This window comes from Taeniopygia guttata, chromosome 8 (assembly GCF_048771995.1).
Source record: "Taeniopygia guttata chromosome 8, bTaeGut7.mat, whole genome shotgun sequence".
NCBI classification, from domain to species: domain Eukaryota; kingdom Metazoa; phylum Chordata; class Aves; order Passeriformes; family Estrildidae; genus Taeniopygia; species Taeniopygia guttata.
This window is the reverse complement of record NC_133033.1, coordinates 8,306,877-8,324,058: the sequence shown is the minus strand read 5'-3', so window position 1 is coordinate 8,324,058 and position 17,182 is coordinate 8,306,877. Positions and strand designations below refer to the sequence as shown.

The window sequence follows — 17,182 nt, the reverse complement described above, 5'->3', positions numbered from 1 at the left end:
GGCGATGCGGCTGCGTTGCCATGGCAGCGGGGGCGCCGCCGCCGGGCCGGGCCGTGCCATGGCGGAAAGGGCCGTGCCAGGGCGAACACTGAACCGACACGCCCGGTCCCGCTGAAACACCGCGCCGGCCTCGGCCTTCCCCAGCCAGGGTCCGGTACTGTGAGACCCCGCAGAGCCGCCGCCGCCAGCCCCGCGCCCACGTGCCCGCCCCGCCCCGTCCGGGACCCGGAAGCACTTTCCCTCCGCGGGGACAGCGCGGCGGCGGCGGTGCCACAGTCACAGCCCCGGTCACGGTCCCGGCCTCGGCCCCAGCGCTCCCCGCCCGCCCTTCGGCCGCCCCACGGCCGCCGCCCCGCCGCCGCTGTCCTGCTGCTGCAACGCCGCCGCCTCCTTCTCCTCATGAAGCCCGTCGTCGTCTTCGTCCTCGGCGGGCCCGGGGCGGGCAAGGGGACGCAGTGCGCCCGGATCGTGGAGGTGAGGTGGAGGGGCTGCGCGGCCCGGCGACCCGCAGCGCCGCGGCTGCGGGGGTCCTGGGAGGTGTAGGATCCCCCTGTGGGTCCGTCACCCTCTTTGGGGTGGTCGCCTGGGGGTCGTGTCCCGCTCTGCTGCGTGGCGGGACCCATATCTGCCTTGTCGAGTGTCCATCCATTCCTCGCTCCTTCGAGGCCATAAATAAAAACAACTGACCCACATCTCCCTTTCAGTGGGTGAAATGGTGGGGCAACCCCCACTCCAGCCCTTCTGTTCCCGTTCCAGCTCCTGTCAGGCCGCCTAGCCTTTTCCCTTTTCTATTTTCCCTTTTCCCTCATTTCCGCGGGATCACACTCTGCTGGTGGGTCTGCCTGTGCCGGCGTCCACCCTGGGGACCCCACTGGGGTTTCTGCATGCGCTTTGGGGACCCCCGCCGGCGGTCTGGAGGCTGCCCCGGTTCTGGCGGAGGCAGGAGCTCCATCCCGGCTGCCGGGCGGTGCTGCCTTGCCGGGCCGGTCCCGCAGCCCATCCCGAGTGGGTGGCTCCGTACACGTCTGCACGGCCACGTCGGTGGCTGCCACCCGGATGCTCGGGCAGCCGGAGCTGTGGGCTGGGAGAGGAGCTGATGTGTCTGATAGCCATTGGGGGTACGTGCACTTGGCATGGATCAAGGTCCGTGTCTCCCGAGGCCTGTCCCATAAATGTTACAGCTGGTACAGCAGACATTGCAGGGTGTTGGCTTTTTTACCCAGTGCCATCTCAGTAAGTTGTGGGAGTAATATGTTAAAAATAGAACTTTTTCTTTTTCCTGTGACACAATATGATAGAGGTCAAAGGATATCCTGATCCCATAGATCATTCATCCTTCTTTTTAAAGAGCCTAAGACTGGCAGTATAATTTGACTAAACTTTCAGTTATATTATCAAATTTTCAGTTTTCCAAATACATTTTTTCCAGCTTTTTGAGACAACAAATATGCAAGAAAGAGTGGTGGATGATACATGGTGTAGTACTGTCCTTTTAAACTCCAAAAACCACAGGGATAATTACAGTGTATCCAGGTGGATAATTACAGAAGTAGTTAGGGATGAATGCTTCCAAACATGTGCGTGTGTTGGATTTGAAACAGCTATTTTTTTACTGAGCAGTTGTATGTACTTTTCTAATTAAAAGCTATATAGGATCAAAACTTATGCATACCTTCACTGAAAGATTTGGCTAAGAGCTGTGGTGATGCCCCTGTTCCTGAATCTGTTGGTGGGAAAGAACCCCAAAACTCCTGGAACAGACTCCTTGTGTGTGTCCTGTGTTCTGATGGTGCCCTGGGAGTGCTGTTATAGTTTATCCACGCTGCTGCTACATCCCAGACCTCGGTGTTGTATAACTAAGTTAAGTGAATTTGGTCCAGACTGAAAAATACCGTTATGACTTTAGTTCTGAAGGATTTAAACCTCAAATTACAGACTCGCATTCAAACCAGCATATTCATTAAATTAAATTGTGGGATGGAAGGTTCACAGTGCTCATAAAGCCTTTTTGGTAAGGTCAAATTCAGCCCTTGGCACACAGCAAACAAATGAGCTTAAACTATAGGGGAACCTTGTAGGCTGTCATTAATGGCTTTCAGCAAACCATTAGTGTAGCCTCAGGGCTGAAGTACCTTGTGTGGCTGCTGGCCTGTGTTTAGGAGGATAAATGCCTATAGCTGGATAGGCTGATATAATTGGATAAAGACCACTTTATAAGGAGGAGTTCAAATGAGCCATTGCTACTCAAATCATATTTCCAGCTAGAAACGCAAAAAGAAAATCATCACTTGTGCAGTATTTATTTTCTTCTCTAAGCCTGAAAAGGGAAATTCAAATTCGAATAAATGCAAGTTTGCTTTAATTCTGCTAATCCAATCACTGCATGGATAGAAGTTTATTGGAGTCAGTGAGCTGACAGTAGAAAGCACTGAGACCTGTTGAATGCAAAGGACAGCCTTCCTGCTGGCTCAGACACCTCCACGAGAGTCACTGGCTAAATTGGGAGGCAGGGAGAGTCTGAGGTAGTTTAAAGAACAGTTGGACTGATGCAAGTGTGCTGGAAAACTTTAGAAAAAGGGCACATGAAACAGGGAAGTGTGGGTGAAACACAGCAGAGGTACTGGAGAGCAGCAGCTTGTCTAAGCACAAATCCTCCCCGTGGGCCCTGGCAGCCCCCAGAGAGCCCTGCTGCAGGCGAGCCAGCAGCCTGTGTGCAGTCAATGCTGCCTTTAGGTTGAAAGTGCATTTTTATTTGTGTTTTAAACCCTGTTGGCAGTTTGCCACAGAGAAAAGGGGGCTGTAGCTGAGTAATAATAAACCTCATTCATCCTTGTTGTAAATGGATGGAATAATATTAGTTTACATTTGGAATGAATCTGACCCAGTATCTTGCTGTAGAGCTGAAGGTTGTGCTGAACAAAAAGTCAGTATGAGCTATAAATACGTCTTGGTTGCTATTCATGCTGGAGATTTGGGACAGAGCACATCACATGTGGAAGAAGTCTCATTTGGCTGAGGTGAGCTCTTGTATGAATTTAGCATCAAACCATTTTTATGAAAAACCAAGGGTGTCTGTGTTTTGTAGAGTAAAGGGGATATTATGTACTAAGTACCTGGGAACAATTTCTTGAAGAAGTTTTGTAATTTTTTTGCAGATTGTGCTTTACATTCCCAAAAAAGGGAGATGGGTATCCCATGTTGTAGGGGAAATATGTATTTGTTAAATACTACTGTAAATCATAACTGCTCAATATGTGTGCTGGAGTCCCTGAATGTGGAGAAGGCATGTATTTGTGCCAAATTTGGACACAAATGGAGAAATTATTTGAAGGAAGAAGACCTAATAACAAGTGGAAATGGGTATTGACACAATGTAAGAAAGGGAACAGTGGGTAAGTGATTAGGATTCTTTATCTCCACAGATAAGGTTGGATGAGACAGCTGAACCAGGCTGGTTTTCTCCGATACGGAGGGAAGACTGCTGCATGTTCCACAGACACAGAATTGTCAGGGAAATGCAAATACAGCAGAATTGCTGCTGTTCTGGAGCAGTTCCTCCTATTTAGAGAGGGATGAAGCAGAATTCCCTCTTAAGTTCTTATCCTCTCCCTTCCAGCTCTGCAGATTAACTCCTGAAACCTTGCACAGCTTTGTTAGGTGCAGCCTGCCATCATCTGGGACTGTTGCGTGGCTGTCGTGTGAGGCAGAATATTTGAGCTATAGTTGAATGATGTCATTTGAATGCAGGTTCTTGCAATAACCTTCATGCATTCCACACTGTATCTTCTGTGACTGTGAGATAATGAAATGTGCTTTATTGCTGACTTCTGAACTTTGCGTAAAAAATCATTTCGGTAAAGTCAAGGAAAAAGAATGCATTCAGAAAATCTGCACACAATATGCTTTCTTGTGCTTAAATTTTAAATCCTTCTAACCTCTGCTTGAGATGCAAAGCTCTTTGGCTGGTGGGTAGAATAGTAACTAAATAATTTGTCTTTATTCCAAGCAAGATTTGAGTTGTACTTTTTTGTCTGTTTGTTTTGGCAAGGTGATCTGTAGAGATTTGGGCTGTGCAAGGCATTGCTCTCTGTGTACCTAAAATATAATTCACCTCCACCACAGCCCTATCCTGTGTGTTTATGGTTCAATCTAAAATTAATTCCGCAAAGTGGGATGCTCAGCCTTCTCGTTTTTATAAAGGCATAAGTTAATATCCAAATGGAAAAAGCTGTTAAGTTGCTTTGGGATATATGATAAGGAGATTTCCCAGGGTAAAGGAAACAGTGCAAAGAAGTATTCATTGTATCAGAAATGGTCCTCTGAAAGTAGCAGAGGATTTAGGTTTTGCTGTCATGTGTTAATTGTCTTCTAGAAGTCTGCTGTGATAAAGCATTAACTTCCTTGAAATAAAAACAGGGTTTAAGTTGTTTGCTTTAAACTCAGCTTTTGAAATCTCTTTAATGAGTATCATGTATTAGTATTCTACTTAGCTTTAAGTTTTCATAGTTGATTTTCAGAATATAAATTTATATTTCTGAACTTTGGAGCTTTTTTTAAAAAACATGGTGAGTGTTTAAATCTACCTCCTGAAGGTTTATCCCTGAACATTTCCATTTTGCAGAACACTAGGCATTAAATTTTGGACTTTCCTGAACATACTGTGTGCCCTGTTTGGAGTCAGTGCTCCTGAAGCAGCTGGGGTGCTCTGTTTGCCTCCCTCTCTCTTGGAGGCACTGTCAGTGGGATGTCCATTGTGTGTTTTGGTTTGTTAATGTGGGGTTTTGTTTGTTTTTGTGTTCCAGAGACAAGAACATTTTTCAAACTAAAAAAATTTCTTCATTTTTTAAAACTGGAATAAGCTGACGGAAGGTCTATTGCTGCATTATAATCTGTACCCCAAAGATTTAATTCCACATGCTAGTAGGACAGACAAGAGATTTCTAGGCTAAAAAAACCCCAAAGGCTGCACGAGAAGAACTGCTTTGCACAGTTCTGTTTTTATTTTAACTAGTTCTTGAATGGTGTATGTAGCAAATTTTGGTTATTTATTAAGATTGCCCAAGATATGACAGGTCAGAACTAGGGCAATAAAAGTTTGTATTTTATTTGTTTAAATCTTAAGCCCTGTGACTTTCATTTTCAAACTAACAATGATAAGCCAAGATAGGAGTCAAGGTCAAAGCAGTAATTTGTGTTTCTCTTGCTTCTTGGCTTCTGCTCTCTTAAGGAAGTCTCAAGCTGTGTGTTTAGTGGGGAGATTTGTTGCAGGACCACCAGGGCTCAACCAGAACTAAACCTGTGCCCCTCGGAAGGGGCTGTGGAAGGAGTCCCAGCGTCAGCTGCTGCACACCTCTGATCCCTCCTGACACCTCTGATCCTCCCTGGCTGCCCGAGATTGCTGGGGCAGACTCCACCTGCTTCCAGCCTGATGTGACTCATGGATTTCTATTCCTATGCAACTGTTTATTGTATTTGCTGAAAACAAAGCGTGTTCTGTCTGCAGAGTGAAAAGTTGCAAATCCCAGCTGACAGAAGGAAGCTGGAAGGGCATCTCGGGGAGGCTGCAGTCTCGGGTTGGAATTTGGAGATGTGGAGCTCACAGCTCGTGTGTCCCAGTGTGTCCTGCTGTGACTGGCCAGGCTGATCAAACAGCAAGTGGTAATCTGATCTACTCTATGCACTGCTGCTGTGATGGGATTGATGGAAATTTGAGCTCACCTTTCCATTTCACTGGGATTTAAAAAAAAATATTTTTATTTTTATTTTTTTAAAGCAAAAGAGGAGGATGATCTTGAGTGGTGTTGAAGACAGCACTTTTTCTTTCACAGTTGATTTTTGTAAGTTATATTTAGAGACCCATACTTCAAACAATTGTTTTAAAAATAGTGAGAACTTGTCTAATAAATAGATGTGGTGCTCACTCTACTCTTGCCAGTTTTAATCAAGGTGTTTGGGGCACAAAATTTTCTTTTAGCTGAGAGAAACCCTTGGCAAGTGTCCTGAATTAGAGCAAATCATCACAGCACCAAGGGTTTGCACTGCTTGTGTAGTAATGAGAACTTGTGTAATAGTAACTTACCAATTTAATCTTTTTTTATTCTTATAGATCACACCGGTCTGACAGATAGCAGAAAACATTATCTCTAAAATACATTTTAGAATAGTTAATTCTATATTTTCTTTTTTCTTCTCTGTAATATCAAAATCTCTCCAAATTTTAGCTGCTTGGCATCCAACTATTTGGAAATTATTTTTTGACCTATTTTTTTTTTTTTCAGGTCATCCTTTCAGTCTGACATTATGTGCTTAGTAAGAGCTGGGGAAACTGCTTTTTCATTATTTGGCAACCTGTTTCATTATTTGGTAACAGTCCTGCTCCCTTATTGATTGCGGAGGAGAATGCAGGAGTGGCAATGAGTCACATTCTGGGGATTGCATCAGGATGTGCTTGGCCCTGCTGGGCAGTCCTGCTGCCACAGGGCAGACCTTGTCCAGCCCCAAGAGCGTTTTGCCCCATGTTTTGTGTGGTTATGTCACAGTCTCTTCTCTTCTGCGAGCCCTCTGCGCTGCGATGATTTGCTGCAGCTCAGGATGCCTGCTGAGGGTTTCTATTGGCCTAAAATAAAAGAAAACTTTGTGCCCCGAACGTCTTGATTAAAACTGGCAAGGGTAGGACGAGCTCCACATCTCTGAAGCCTTCTGTGTGTGGAGCAGCAGCCAAGCCGTTCTCCCCCCTTGTTTGCATTGTTTAAACCCACGTGTTTTCTTTGGCTCTTGGCTCAGTACAGTTCACAAATAGATGTTTTGCCCCTGAAGGAGAGGTTTGTTTTTCTTACTGCCTGGTTAAGCCATTCTGAGAGTTAGTCTTGAATATAATTTATTATTATCTCAAACAAGTCTATTTGTACAAAAGCACTTTAAAACACTTCTGTCTTTTGCTTTCCCATTCAGCCGTTAAAAACTACTTTAGTTTGCTCTTGCAAAAGACTGAGAATTCCAAAAATTTTCTGACTCCATTTCATTTTCATGCATGAAAAGGGAAATGCCAAGGAAAATTAAATGGTTTGGTAATCCTCTAAAACCTAAGGGATTATATTTTCTTCCTGTTTTCTTCTTTGTAGAAACCTGATGTTAAAAAAAAATCATAATTCTATAACTTTAGCAAGAAGAGCTACATGTTAATTTAGCATTCAGCAGAGTAATGTTTCTTGCTTATAAGGAGCAATTTATTCTGGTTTATGGCTTCTGTAGGTTATAAATATTTAGATTTGCAATTAGTTAGGCATATCCAAATGCAATGTACATTTAAGCAAGAGTACAGTGAGCTTACAGAGGATGTCTGTGAAGCTTTTCCTTCACACTTATTTACAGCAAAATCTTGCTCCTGTTTCTTGCCAAATGTGTACAGTTTTGGAGATTTAAGTAATTATATCCCTTCTTAAATTATGACTATGGCGGAACTAACTTTCCATGCTTTTGTGGGTGAAATTGGAAAGCAACTGAAATGTTTTAAAGTCACTTAGTGGGTTGTGTAATATTTCTGTTGTACTTAGTTCAGTAGCCAAGTTTTTAAATCCAAAGTTCACAGCCTCAGCAAGTGTGTAGTCACATTATTATGCCTCTCAGACACCTTGTTTGAAATTTGCTTTGGATGTTGCTGCAGCCAAACTGATAACCCTGAAGTTTTTTGCTGCTGCTTTTGTTTTGTGTAAAAACTTTCAGATGAGAATGTTACGTGTGTGCTGTGTTTTGGAAGAATAGCTAACTTAGGTAATGCCAAGGAGATGTCTTTATTGCTTGTTTTGATGGACTTATATTTGGTCGAGGAGCATAGTGCACTTTGTTAGTTTTCTTGCAGTGCTAAATGAGCTGAGAAAATGATTATTTGTAACAGTGCATTTCTCTTTGATAGGAATGCATTTGTGTGCTTGCACTAGGCATCTATTTACAATGATAAATGCCTGAGAAGTTCATGTCTATTAAATACTTCCATCAGTATTTTTCATAAGTGACTATTTTAGCTGTAGTTTGAGGTGAAAGAGCAATGGTGTGTGCTGTTTTCCTGCACACTGCTATCATCTTGATAGAGCTGAATCTGATCTCTCTGTTTACTCTATGTGGTGTGACAGAGGTGGAACCAGTGTAGCTATTTACCTTAATCTACCACATCATCCTTAGGAGAAGTCACTGCTTTTCCCCAAGGGCTGCTCTCCATGGTCATCCCAGGGAAGGCGGTAGCAGGGGCTGGAGGGCTGTTTGTGCTCCAACGGACCTGCAATCACCCTATGTGTTTTCTTTAAGTAGGTAATTAAACTAAATTATTGTCTTATCTTGTTTCCAAACATAACAAAACTGCTTTTGAAAATGGTATAGAAATACCTGACCAAAGCACTGTTGAGCATTTTCCCCAAGGATGTCCAGTTCTGGGCCCCTCACCTCAAAAAGACATTGAGGTGCTGGAGTGTGTTCAGAGAAAGGTAATGGAGAGTGAGTCCTGTGAGCAGCAGCTGAGGGAGCTGGGGGGTTTTAGCCTGAAGAAAAGGAGATTTAAGGGAAACCTTGTCATTCACAACTCCCTGAAAGGAGTTTGTACTAAGATAAGAGTCCACCTCTTCTCCCAGGCAGCCAGCAACAGAACAAGAGGAAATGGCCTCAAGGTGCAGCAGGGGAGGTTCAGGTTGGACATCTGGAAGAATTTCCTCACTGATGTGGTTGTCAGACACTGGAACAGGCTGCCCAGGGAGGTGCTGGAGTCACCATTCGTGGAAGAGTTCAAGAAACGACTGCATGTGGAACTTAAAGCTTTGGTTTAGTTGTCACTATGGTGTTTGGTCAAAGGCTGGACTTGATGATTTTGGAGGTCTTTTCCATCCTTAATGACTCTGGTTCTTACTGTGTGTGTTACGTGCAGAGCGTGCTTTATTGTCAGATTGCACACTGAAGGTGGAGCACATCCATCGCTGGCAAGATGCTGTTCCCTGGGTTTTCCTGTTGCAGTGCAAGGGTAAACAGGGCTGACACTGCTGGCTGATGTTAGGTTTGCACAAAGACTGACTGAAGGGAGCCTGTGTTTGTTTTTTCTGTTGCAGAAGTACGGCTACACACACCTTTCTGCTGGTGACCTTCTCCGGGACGAGCGGAAAAGGCCGGGCTCCCAGTATGGAGAACTCATTGAGAACTACATTAAGGAGGGGGAGATCGTGCCAGTTGAAATAACAATCAGCTTGCTGAAGAGGGTAAGGGAAGGGCTATTTCCTTGCTGGGTCACTCCTGCAGAGTAAGCAACAAAGCAGTGGCTGTCTTCTGACAGAACTGCTTTTCCTCCAGTGTGAGCAGTATGAATGGGCAGACACGGAGCTGCTTCTCTCAGCAATCACTTGTGTTTCTTTCTGACTGCTGGAGAGCTGATGGCCTCTCATACCTGGGGATCTGTGAAAATGGGTTATTTTTATTTTCTTTTATTTTTTAGTGGCTCTAGGAAAAGCAGTGAAACTGTATTTCTTATTTTCCTGCACTAGCTTTTGGACCTCTTGGTCCGTTCAGTCATATCTGATTTGGACATTGGAGGCCTTAAAGGCACTAAGATTTGTAAGTTTTATCAAAATAGATAGTCAGGTGAAGGAGATGACCACCTATTGATGTTCTTGTGAAAGGAAAAGTTTCAACCTCTGTTGGACGTCCATGAAAACAATGAGAGTATCTCTTTTAAGTCAAAAAAAGGCTGCTGTTCATGGCACTAAATTTATCTGGAGCTTTTCCTTCCAAATTAACTTCAGATCAGGGATGTTCTGATGTCTTATTGTGTAAAGACTCTTCCCGGTATCTTGTAGAAAATAAGCTTTAAAGCTGGGATTTGTTATGAGATTTGTTTGTTACGAGATTTTTAAGCTTTGTGAAATAATTAATTCAATTTTAACAATAGCTGTGTTGGTGCATCAGTGAATTAACCAGCATGCATTGAAAGTGAAACAAAAGCACATTTTGTAAATCTGCAATAATCCTAAAATAAATGCTTCTCAATTTACCATGTCAACATCTTGGGGGTAAATTAATAAGTAGATAAATATGTGCAGGAGATTGTCAATTGAATTATCTTTTATCAGGCTATGGATCAAACAATGGCTGCCAATTCCCAGAAGAACAAGTTTTTGATTGATGGATTTCCCAGGAATGAAGATAATCTTCAAGGCTGGACTAAGACTATGGATGGCAAAGCGGATGTTTCCTTTGTTCTCTTTTTTGATTGTGACAATGAGGTAATGAAGTGTGTAATTCTGTCACTTCCTTTCTTGCAATATTGTGGGAATCATTCAAGAAGAACAATTAAACTCTGACAGGGAGAATGGACTAATGTAAGAGTAGAAGGAAAACTTGGCCTGGGTGTTTGAAGGGTTTTTTGGCAACTTGTTTTAGCACATGAAAGGCTGCCTGTTTATTGGAATAGACAGCTAATAACACTTGGTGTAATCATATGTGAATAAATCATATTGAGGAAGTACTCCAGGCAATTGCATTCTTAAAGAAAATTTATCAAAACTTTAAATACATTTTAAAAAATATTTGTTACTTTTCAGAAAATATTATTCTGTTTACTCTAAGTAATTTGTTGTTTAGTCCAAAATGAACTTGGTGCAATGTCTGTTTTAATTCTGAAGTGCAGCAGCAATCTTTATTCTCATAGTTATGAGCTGTACTCGTAACTATGAGGATAGTCAGTAATCAACATTTTATTCAGCAAGTCATTAAATTACAAGGGCATTTTGACAGTGATGCATTACATTCATTTAACAAGTGCCGTGATGTGCTGTCTTTTTAATTTGTCAGTGCCCTTGAACATAAAAACTGTTATGAGTATCCCAGCACCTTAAGCTGACTTTTTTTCCTGTTACCCCTTTCTCCAACTTCCTGAGATTTTGGTCTCTTTTTTTTTTTTTTTTTAAACTTATGTGCAATCATTTTGTAATCTTAAAGAGCACATGAAGGATTACTATTTTTCTGTTAAAACCTTAAATAAGACTAAATTAATTTTTTCACTTCGTGGGGCTTAATTTTTGTGATTTTGATTTTTTACTAGATCTAAAGATACGCAATGCCTAAATGATCTTTACAATGGTTGTACTGAGTAGGAAAATATTTTTCAACTCTTTTCCTCTTGCATGAGTAGGATAAGAGTATGCACAGAGTGTACATGTGTCAGCTTTGCTTATTTAGCTAAAGGTTTAAAAAACTTAGTTCATTGGGACACTTCTAGCTACTACTTCTAGCTTCTAGTACTTCATTTTTTACTTAGATTTTAAAGTCTTCATTATAGCAATGTCAGGTAAGAACATTTTAAGTGACAGTAACTTAGTATTGTCAGTTTGCCTTACAAAATTCTTGAGAGAACAGACAGTGACTTTCCTTTAGTGCAGACATATAGTAATAGTCCCATTTGACATGCTGCTTTTCGGAAAGCCTGAAAATCAGGTAGTTTTCTTTTTTTATGTCTCGGGTTGGGGATCAGTCAAATCACAGAGTTTGGTGTTGGTTTTACTTCCTCTGACCCCAATGCTGTTCTCAAGAACTGGACTGTAAACCATCATCCTTCTCTAGAAGACGCTAACTTCCTGTGTGACTTGTGGTTGCACCCACCAAATCAGGACTGTGTTTTGTGTGCCAGGCCAATTTAGATTTATAGGATTTTTGTCTGTTCCTGCTGTCAGGATGGCAGCTGGTGTTCCTGGCTGCAGTCATCCTTTTGATGTTTTTTTGTAGATATGTATTGGCCGCTGTCTTGAAAGAGGCAAGAGCAGTGGTAGGAGTGATGATAACCGGGAGAGCCTGGAGAAAAGGTACTGGCTTCAAAACTTTTCAGTTCCCTTCTCTTTATATTTTTCTATGTAATGTGTTCTTTTTCTCCTTGTGCTTTCTCTTAGAATTAATACATATCTGCAGTCTACTAAGCCTATAATAGATTTGTATGAGAGAATGGGAAAAGTCAGAAAAGTGGATGCCTCTAAATCTGTTGATGAAGTAAGTATATATGCCAAAAAAACATGGGGATGGCAGGGTGCATATTTTTGGCATTTCTTCTGAGATGTGTATGTATGTGTGTGTGTGTGATTAGCCTGCTAATTAAGCAATTATGTTATTACTCAGGGATGTTGTGGAACTCTTGTTTGGACTCTTGAAGGACTCAATAAGATGTGAATAACTTGAGGAAATTGATCTGTTCTGCTTGAGTGTGAGCTGAACTAAACACATTTCCAGTGTCTCTATGTTTAACAGGGTCTTGCCTTCTTCATTTTCCTGAGATTTTGCTCATCTCAAGTAGTGTTGCTCTTCTGTCTGCTCCCCAAAACTGATGCCAGTATCACTGTTACAGAATTACTGTGAATGTTTTTAAAAAACCTTGTATTTTTTTGAAAGTAGTGTCAAATACTGTTTATGTTGGTTTAACTTGGAGTAACTGTTTGATGAACGCTTCATAAAATTCTTCTTTATCGTTTTAGGTTTTTGAAAAAGTTGTACAAATTTTCGACAAAGAAGGCTAATTCCCAGCTTGAAACTCCATTTAAACTTGTGCTTGAATCTTGCTTGAATAGCTGCTACTGCAGTCCACTCTTTGTAATTATTTTAAAAGATTTTTTTATTTTTTTTTCACATATCTAAAGATGATTGGTAAAACAGTTGATTAGAAATGAATCTGTTTTTTAAATAGGAAATAATTTCTCGTGTCTATAGTATACAAGTTTCAGGGTTCTCCATTACTGCAAGTTCAGTTGCTCACATGGCAGAATCACAGTTAGTACATCTTTCTAAAGAAACTGTTTATTCTGTCACAGTTCTGTGCCTATCATGGGCAGTCCTTCTTCTTCCTTATTGCTGTACTCCTACTTTCTTTTTAAAGATCAACTGAACAGCATTAATCAATGAAGTACCCATATACCTTGGGTTTTCTTGGATGCTTGGACCAAATTTAGCAGGTTTTGGTTTTTTTTGTTTTTTTTTTTAAGTATAATTTTGCCCAAAATTCCCTTATATATCTCCAGACCTGAATTCTCTAAGTCAAGCTACGGTTAGTATGAGAATCTGTTTTAGCAGTTGTCAAAATACTATTAAATATGCTTTTCAGGAACAGACATACAAAGTACTTTATGGAAAGTGGTGCTTCCTTATGACTCTGGATGTAAACTGTCTTGCAAGTTCTTGGATGACATGGCCCTGGATTTTTCCTTGTTTTCATTTGCAAAAGATTAAGAAAGTCAGTTTAGATTTCAATACTCATTTATCTTAAATGATAGCTATGTTCTTAACTGCAGCATGGTCTTCACAAGATGGCAAAGTTCTTAAGAAGTGTACAGTAAGCAAAATCTTCTGACAGTTCTGTCTTTTGTAACAAGTGGAATGGATTCTCTCTATTATTATTGAAATACTGTGTTACCAAATGCTTTAAGGTTTGTTACCTGGGGAAATATTTTTATGGTTAAACTAGTGAATATGTTTCCCTTAAAATGTGTAATTTTAATAGCTGTTTGTTTGAGAAGTTTGTAAATTATTGCACTTTTGTTGCAGTGGGGTCAGCTGAGGGGAAGATAATTGCAGAAAAAAGTTTCATTCCCTGAAACAGAGTCCTGCTTCCCCATGTTCTCTTGAATAAGCCAAATGCAGTCAGCAGGAGGAGCTGGGGTGAGCAGGAAAGTGGTTGAAACAACCTGGTTGAAATGTTTGCACAGATGTGGTGCAATTTTGTCTTTTGTTTAAGCTTTTCTGTCCCTTATATATTATGCATAGGTCTGGGGGGGCCCGACCATGCATTCCTTTTGTGCCCTAAGCTTCCACTGATGGCATGAAGATGAGAGTTTTAACTGATTTTAGTGCTGGAGTGGTTGTTCCTACATTAACTGACGCTCTAATTGGTTTGTGACATGCTAATTACGCAGAATTGCAATTTGGAAATCTTGACGCTTAGCTTTTCTTTAGTCTCGACTTCATTTAGGAGAAGGTTTAAATTAAGCTTAGTTTTTAATTAGAATCAGATGTATTGGTCCTCATCTTGTAGTCAGATTTCTATTTTCAGGAATTCTCATCTCACTGAGGTTGTTGAGGCTCCTGGACTGGGGAAGAGATGGGTGCAGAACCAAGGGTAAACTGCAGTAGATTTTCCAGTCTGGTGGGAGTCCAGGCAATGGACTGGCCACAAATGGCTGTTTACTACTGCAGAATATATGGACCATGTCTGGTTTTGTGAGCATGGGCGGCCAATGCTCTCACTTCATGAATTTCTCATTAAAATAAATAAAATAAGAAAACCTGAAATTTAACTCTTGTTAACTCTGTATTAAGTAAGCTGACATGGATAGGATCCAGCAAAACTGCATGTTTTAATATGAAGGTTAGAATCAGGGTTTTTCAAAAAATACTTCAAACTGGGTTCTTTAATCCAGTTAGAGAGATTTCATTAACTCTTGCTTCTAAGTTACTGGGTTTTACAAGTTCTGTTCAGAATTTTGTCTCATCATATACTTTTCTGTTTATTTAAGTGCTGAAACAAAGAAAAAACAACCTCTGAAGCAGGTTTTAGAAAAACACCCAACAATGTTCTGGCAGTATCGAATTTGGAGTGGATTGTAATGTGTCTGTGCAAGGACTAGATTTTTTTGTCATTTTATTTATTGAAGATGCCATTAAATGTGTTATCACTTCTTTCAAGATGGACTTCTGATTGAAATAAAAATGAAAGGCAATATGCAAATGTGTTGTGTCCATTTAGCAGCAAAACTGTATAAAGAATTTGAGGAGATCCAATAAACTTTGTTCTGTGGCTTAATGAGTGTTTAAGTTATCTGTCACAAGGGATATTTTTCATATATATCCATCTGTATAAAGTAAGTATTAGAGTTAAATACTTCACGTGGCCGCATGCACAGATATGTGTATAGAAGTCAGTTCTCACCATCAAACTGAAGTCCTGAAGGTCCTTTTGAGCACAGGAGATCAATGCCTGTGGCATTGATACCTTTTCTTGATTATACAGGTTTATCAAATGACTGTATTCACTTAATTGTGCAGTGATAATTCATTTAGCACACGTGTGAAAGAAAAGTGACTTGGAGTGGTGTAGGAAACACAAACCTATTGTGCACTTGCTGTTGGAGACATTTTTGGCCTGGATTTCTCATAATTCCTTGCTCAATCAGCAGCTGATCCCCTGACCACCGTTCTGCTGGCTCTGCAGCATGTGTGTATGTGCTCTACTCCAGGCTGTTCTTTTAAAGGAGATTTGCACAGCACAGTATTCTCTAGAAAAGAAACTGAGAGGCTGCCAGGCTCATTTTAAAAGAGCCCATTTTATGTAAGGGTCTGTTAAAAAAAAGAGTTTGTTTTGTCATGTGTAGCTTCCCATTAAACAACTTGTTGAACTTAAAATCATAGAATCATTTGGGTTGGAAAAGACCTCTAAGGTAGATCATCCCTTCCAACTTGAAACTTTACACTGGAAAGATTTGCAGAGCTGGTCTGAAAGGGGTGGGGGAAAGCAGAGGATTTTTCAATAGTGCTAGATACCTTTCTGCTGGTAAACTGCAGAGACTAAACTTTTGCTGAAACCTCACCCTGAAGTTGTAGCATCTCCTCAAGGATGGACTGAAAGGGGCAAAGCTGCCCATTGGATTTGTACCTTTTGGACAGAGATTTTGAGTTAAGTCTCTCACTTTGGGAATAGGAGCAAGCAGAGGAGACCATAAACACGCACTTGAGGATTGCCTCATTGTAAGATATCCCCCACCAGGAGCAATTTGTCCTTGATAAGAAGAGCTGGCTCATAAGGGAGTTCTGAGGTCTTGTGGAATTGTGTCTTACATCTGTGTGCTGCTGCCCAGGCTGACCTGGGGAGAAGGGGAGAGTTAAATGGAAAAACCACTCAGTTCAGAGCAGAGCTGCCAGCTGTCATTTACCAGTTGGCAGTTTCTGGCTGCCAGCATTTAGGAAAGTTGCAGCTTAGGGGATTACTTTGCTCCTCTGGTGTGAGGTTCAGGACCAGTTCGAGTATTAGAGTATTCCTGTTGTGGCACAGATGTCTCTGAAGGCTGTGAACAGGGGCAGCATTTGGCTCCTTGGCACAAGCAGGTTATTCCTGCACCCGTGGTGCAGCAGGGCTTGGAGACCCGGGGCTGTGCCCTTGCCACAGTCCAAACATCCCAGGGTTAGTGGCTGCAAATGGAAACTGCGAGACGATGTGAAGAGGATTTGCCTGATCAGGTAACAAGGAGATAATTAGATAATGTAAAAATATTAATACATATACATGTACACATACTATGGTTTCATACAGCAGCAATATGCACACTCTTGTGATCTGCAGAGCTTTATAAGCCTGCTAGGGGAGATACAGGAGCATGAAATAATTTAATCTTGCATCTCTCTCTGCTATTTTTCATGGATTGCTTAATTTAAGATGGTGGGTTTCAGCCTGTGTATTTGTAGAGTATTTCTGTTGGTAACAATAGGTGTCTTTATTGAGTCCTCTAATCTCCTCAGCTGAGGTATGCTCTATCCTCTTTGCTTTCTGCCTTTTAATGCCTTTCCCTTACCTTTCTGAATTGCAGATGCTCTCTGGGATATAGGGAAGGGGGTGCTTTTGCCAATATCTAAGTGGTTGCTAAATAGAGAAAACCTTTAAACCTTCCTCTGGAGCAACCTGAACCTGTTTCTGACATGAACTTGGTGCATAAGCTGTTACAAAACCAACATAAAGCACATTGTTTGTTTTTTTCCCCCCAGCTACAGGAAATCTCTGTGTAGTACCTCTGCTCTTTTCTCCTGTGTGAGTCAGATCAGCTGTGTGTGCCTTGCTTCAGCACAGTGCTTAGAGCAGTTGCAAGAGAAAACCTGCTCAGTCACTAGATATTAAACCAGCAGTGACAAGTTGTGCGTCAAGGGAGGCAAGTGAGATGGTTCAAGAGGGGAGAGAAGATACTTAGAGAAGCTCAGTCAATTCTGTCTCACTTTTAAGACTTCAGCTTTGGATAAATTCTATGGGGCATCAGTGCTTGTGGGGTCCTGCTATTTCATGATTGTGCTGTATAGAAATTAATGTAAAAGCATTCCCTGCCTAAAAGTTCCTCATCTCCCCTTGTTGAATCTTTCACCTTTAATGCCAGGGGTTGTGGAGACAGGATTTTCTCTTCAGGATAACACTGCA

The 17,182-nt window shown here is 41.4% G+C and overlaps 1 protein-coding gene across 1 annotated transcript; it reads left to right on the top strand.

The window, feature by feature from the left end:
• The first annotated feature begins 75 nt into the window (after positions 1-75).
• On the top strand, positions 76-14,809 carry CMPK1 (cytidine/uridine monophosphate kinase 1). Its single transcript, XM_002192248.7, has 6 exons — positions 76-474; positions 9,090-9,236; positions 10,104-10,256; positions 11,755-11,831; positions 11,916-12,012; positions 12,492-14,809. The coding sequence occupies exons 1-6, from the start codon at positions 400-402 to the stop codon at positions 12,531-12,533; spliced, it is 591 nt and encodes a 196-aa protein (XP_002192284.2). The 5' UTR covers positions 76-399; the 3' UTR covers positions 12,534-14,809.
• The last annotated feature ends 2,373 nt before the right edge of the window (positions 14,810-17,182 follow it).